Below are 5230 nucleotides of genomic sequence, written 5' to 3' on the forward strand. Positions count from 1 at the left end.
AGACAGGAAAATGAAACAACTAGAAGAAAGTACTGGTTTGCATAACTTTTTGTGCTTGGTCCTATAAAAAAAATGAAAAGAACAGCATCAAGTTTGATGTTACAAGGTGTTATGACAATTTGTAGGCTGCCTAACTATAAGTTAGAAGACTTGTGTTCAAGTGTTCAAGATTCATCATAGGGACCTTGTAAAGTTCAAACACCTCTCTGGGTTCAGTTTCTTTCATTTGTAAAATGGAGAGAAATTATACCCTTTCTACCTATCTCATAGAGCAGATTGTCCTAACACCTGGTAAACTGGGTACATTTCCCTTTCTAAAAGACTGGACAGGGATCAGCCAGTGTCAGAAATAAGGTCAGCTCATTGCCTTCTCTTAACATACTCTTAAAACTCTCATTATTTGAGAATTACAATATTGTCAATATTACTTTATAGGTGTTTCTAATGATTGGTATGCAACACTTGATATGCTAAAAGAAAGCTGTCGAATTGCCAGCAGTGTTAATTGGTCAGATGTAGACCTTTCCCAGTTCCAAGGTAAGTACTGGTTCTTTCTTATATATACATGGTTGTTTTGTCTGGAAGCTTATGTTTCCTTGTAGAAACATCTCACGTAAAGGCATTTCTTTTGCAGATAGTAGTATGCTTAAAAAGAACACTTTGTAAAATTCATAATAAAATATTTGGCCAATTGATGTGGCAGAGGGTCATGGATGGGTTCTGAAAGAAGTTTGACTATATTTAAAAGAATTGTGCTTTGAGTAATCTCTCATTCCTCATTGCATGGGTAAATTTAAAATGAGTCATTGGAAATTTAAGGGCTAAGAAAAATAGTACCTTGCTGTTTTCATCCCAGTATTTGCAGAACTCTGCTAACTATCTTTCAAATGCTTTCCTCGTAGGTCTGATGGAGAGTATGAGACAGGCAGATCTGAAGAACTGGTCTTTAGATCAGGTTCAGTTTGCTGATCTCTGTTCTTCTCTTAATCAGTTCTTTACACAAACTGGCCTTATCCACTCACAGAGTAATGTTCAGCAAAATGTTTGTCATGGTGCCATGCATCAAACAAAACCTTCCCAACACATTGGAACAGGTATGGGCTTAGGAATCTTCTTGATTTTATCTCTCATTTGTATGAAATTCACTCTTAGGCAACTTGTTATGTTGCTAACAAATTCCAAGTTTACTTGGAGAGTAGACATAATGTCAGGTTTTCATTGTTCAGGCTCTAAAATGGGACCATAGAAAAAATGAGAAATGATAAAAATTTCTCTGTGAAAATAAGAGTAATAAAAATATGACAGAACTTCAAAAATAGTTTAGAATGTTTAATGTAGATTTCTATTTATTCCTATAACCCTCTCTTAATTCCCATCCCCTCTGCCTTTAAAGTCAGAATTTCAAAGCCATTAAAAGATATTAATCTCCAATAAAAAATCAGTTTTGTCTTTGGGATGTGGCTTAGACTCTGAGGATGTATAAAAAGAGAGCTAAGATTTTGTAGGACAGAGTCTGGAAAATGTTAATGTATGATTGACCATATTACTCTTAGTAGCGTGGCTTCCCCAACCTGGTGCATGCTTTAGAAAGTGCATTAGCCATGCATGTGTTGACTGATGAGCACTTAGGGACAGGATTTTTTTCCCCCTCCAAGAATACTAGAGTTGTAACTTTAAAAAAAAAATTTCTCCTGTCTTTTTTTCCTAAATCATCAGTATGTTCAGTTAAAGAGCTCAGTTCCAACTGTGAGCTTTAGTTTATAAGTAATGTTATCTTGGAATGCATGACTAGGACTTAGATGTCTTAGACTCTATACCTGGTTCTGGCTTTCTTTTTCTCTGGCTCTGTTTCCCCATCTGTATGGTCAAAGGTTGGGTTGGATTGGGTTAGGTCTTTGACGCCATCTTAAGCCAAGCCTGGGCCTGATCAGGTCTGACCTTCTTGTGGCAGGTGAAAACTTGTGAGCAGCCAGTCAGTGTGCTTTTCCTTAATTTGGGGGTGCATGATTGGGGATCGTCTTCCCTTTTTAATTTCTTCTGGAAAAATTGTTGTCTTTTCTAACAATGCTGTAATGAAACTAGTTCTAGGGTTATTTGTGTAAAACTTTAGAAACCCTTATGAAAGCAGCCTTTCTAAAATTCCAGGTGTTCCTCACAATGTGACCCAATTTTTATTGTCCTTCTTCCCTAGGAGTTAGAGTTGGGTGGGGAGAAACATGATGTTTTCTCCCCCTCCTGGTTTATTTTGCATCAAAATACAATGTAATTAACATTTTGGAGCCATTACACTCCATGGCTTCTGTCCATGAAAATACATTAAGAACTTTTTCTGGAATATCAGTTGAATAAGATCTGTTACACACATTTCCACACTTCAGAGTAATACATTTTTAGTCACCTTTGCTTGGTGTAGCATTTTTATCTTGTGCAGATCTTTACTATTACTTTGTGTGTCTCAGTGACTTTGTTAATCTTAAACACACATGATTAGGCTGCTTTGGGGTGAGAAAATCAGAGAAATAGAGAACTAGGCAATAGTTGAAAGAATTCATGAGTTAGGAGATCTGGATTCTTTTAGCTCCTGTCAACCTCATGTCTTTGAGCCAGTCAGGTTAGCCTTTCTGAGCTTCAGAAAGGCTCATCTGTAGAAAAGGAATAGTAGCTTTTTATCTATGTAGATTTCTATTTATTCCTATAACCCTCCTTGTGGGCTTAGTGGAAGATCAGATAAAGTAATAAGTATAAAAACACTTGTGAATTGATGAGGTGTGTGACACCAGCAATAGATGCTTCTGAGCTTACAGAGAATTAGTGGCAGCGCCAGAATTAGTGCCAGTGTACACCACCCAGCCTAGAAGGCTGTTCAAAAGGCCAGTACCATCTTCTACAGAGCTTTATTATCAGAAAAGAGTGATTTTTCTTCCTTCTCCCTCCTCACCCTACCAATTAGTTTTAGGTCATAATTTTGTTAAGATTTTAATGCTTTATTTGTTTGATTTATGGTAAATGTTTTTTTTTTTTTTTTCCTGCTATTTAATCTGATTAGGAAACTTGTACATAGACTCTAGGCAAAATCTCCCTCCTTCAGTGATGCCACCCCCTGGTTATCCTCATATCCCACAGGCACTCAGCACTCCAGGAACAACGATGGCAGGTAAGTGTGTATATGTGTTTGTTGCAATTGGTGCTCAGCGCTTACTCTTGAAAAGGTTGAGCTGCAGAAAGTCAAGTGTTTGTTTTCTCTCATATGTTGACATTTACAGAGGAAAAAAAAAGGTATGTGGTCTCATATAAATAGAAAGGAGACCTGTAGAACCAAAGGACCAGAGAAAAGGAGAAGGAGAGGTCTAGGGTATGAAACTGTATTGTTATATTGTGTGCATGCATGAATTTGCAACAATAAGTCCTATTATGTACAATATATTGCACCAATAAAAATAAATGTAAAATTCTTTAAAAAGCTTAAGCTGTCCCAACAATCAATGATGCTGCTTCAGAAAGGAGTAAATTCTTTGTTGGGGGCCTGGGGACAGAGTAGTTGTGAGAGGATAGGACACTGGCAGGTTATTGGGCTTTAGGGAACCTACTTTGATTAGCTCCTGTAGATTCTGCTCCATTCATTCCAGTGGAGTTCCCTCAGCTAGGGATACTTCTTACAGAGGAGGTAAGTTGAGGACTTCCTAGTTGATAACCTTTTTTCCTCCTCCTAGGTTCCTAAATATAGGGAAAGTTATATTTTGCTAGGGGACTGAAGCACATTGTTAGAGCTGGAAGGATCCTTAAGGATCACCTAGATGAGGAAATAGGGGCTCAGAAGAAAAGAGAACTTCCCCAGGCCACCCAGTTTGATAGATGGCCAAACCAAGACTCAAGGCGTTATTTCTGATTCAGAGTCCATTGTTATTCTCATATACCACACCACCCTTTACTTAAACTATATGCGGGAAAGAAAAGGTAATGTGGAGGATGGAGATTGGCTTAAAACTTACAGAGACCTGTATGCCAGACAGTAGTGAAGAAAGAGTGAGACCAAGTGACACGTGCTTTGATGAAGGGAAAAGATGTTATATTTTGTTAGCACTCACATAGTAATTTGTAGGTGGCGTGATACGTTAGTTCGGACTATGGAGCCAGACTGCCAGGGTTTGAATCCTGGTCCTTTACCACTTAATAGTTATGAGATGTTGATCAAGCTTCTGAACCCTCCTACTTTAGCTTCCCTGTCAGTAAAAGGGTACTAAGAACACTACCTAGCTCTGTGGGTTATTACGAGGCATAAAGTAACGTAATGTGGAAATCACATAAATTAGTCCCTGAGGTATGGTAAGGACTTTTTTAAGTTTTTGTTAAATAAAAAGCATGCAGGCATTTATTTTTGCTATACCATAATCTACTGAAAGCTTCAGCATTTTATATAATTTTACATTAAAAGTTCTAGGAGACTAGTAAAAATTTTGTCATCTCAGTACTAACAAAGATAATGATCCAGTAAAAAAATTCCAAACAAAAAAGATATGCTTAATCACTAATAAAAGAATGAATTCTATGAGTAAATTTCAATCTCTACTTTTAAAAACAAACTGATTTAGAAGGGATCTGTCAAGATACAGAGACTCGGGCAGAATGCACTGAATTTGGGAAGATCAGATAGAGGCCAGAGTGATCCAAGAAGAATGCAGGTAGAGCAGGAATTGTGGAGTTAATTCTTTCTCCATGGTTTATTGTAGTTCACTGTTTTCTGTGTTCACTTCAAAAATGAACTTGCTGTAGAAAATTCAGTATGACCCAATCTGACGTCAATAGTACACTGACATCATTCTCCTCTTTACTATTCTTATGTGAGCCAGTTTGTTGCCCAGATGTATTGGAGCAGAACTGAGTGTTAAAAAAAAAAAAACAACAACAGAACAAAAAAAACCTGTTGTGTCTGCACTTTTCTCATGTCTACTTGCTGCAGTCTGGTATAATGAAAAGAGCATGGGTTTTAGAGTCAGGTGAACTGAGTTCAAATCTTATCTTGGCCCCTTATTGTCAGTGTGACTTTGGTTAACTTGCTCATCCTCTTAAACCTTGTCTGTTTACCTATAAAATGAAGATCATCATATGAGCTAATTGGATGAAGGTTTATTGTATGTGCTATTTATCTGGTACATAGAAAATGCTCAGGAATGGGTATTTTATTTCATTCTTCTCTCTCAAGTCACTACTGATACTACTTTCTTCCTTTCAG

At 37.2% G+C, this 5230-nt stretch overlaps 1 protein-coding gene across 4 annotated transcripts in view; it reads left to right on the forward strand.

The window, feature by feature from the left end:
* FOXJ3 (forkhead box J3) overlaps positions 1 to 5230 on the forward strand; it is a 116987-nt gene that overhangs the window by 105121 nt on the left and 6636 nt on the right. For all 4 annotated transcript variants that reach the window (XM_081307521.1, XM_081307519.1, XM_081307522.1 and 1 more), the window contains 3 exons: positions 436 to 537; positions 903 to 1094; positions 3047 to 3154. In XM_081307521.1, coding sequence (XP_081163647.1) covers positions 436 to 537; positions 903 to 1094; positions 3047 to 3154 — 402 coding nt within the window. The remainder of the gene's footprint in view (positions 1 to 435; positions 538 to 902; positions 1095 to 3046; positions 3155 to 5230) is intronic.

This window comes from Spermophilus citellus (genome assembly GCF_964194105.1).
Source record: "Spermophilus citellus genome assembly, chromosome: 9".
Classification (NCBI taxonomy): Eukaryota; Metazoa; Chordata; class Mammalia; order Rodentia; family Sciuridae; genus Spermophilus; species Spermophilus citellus.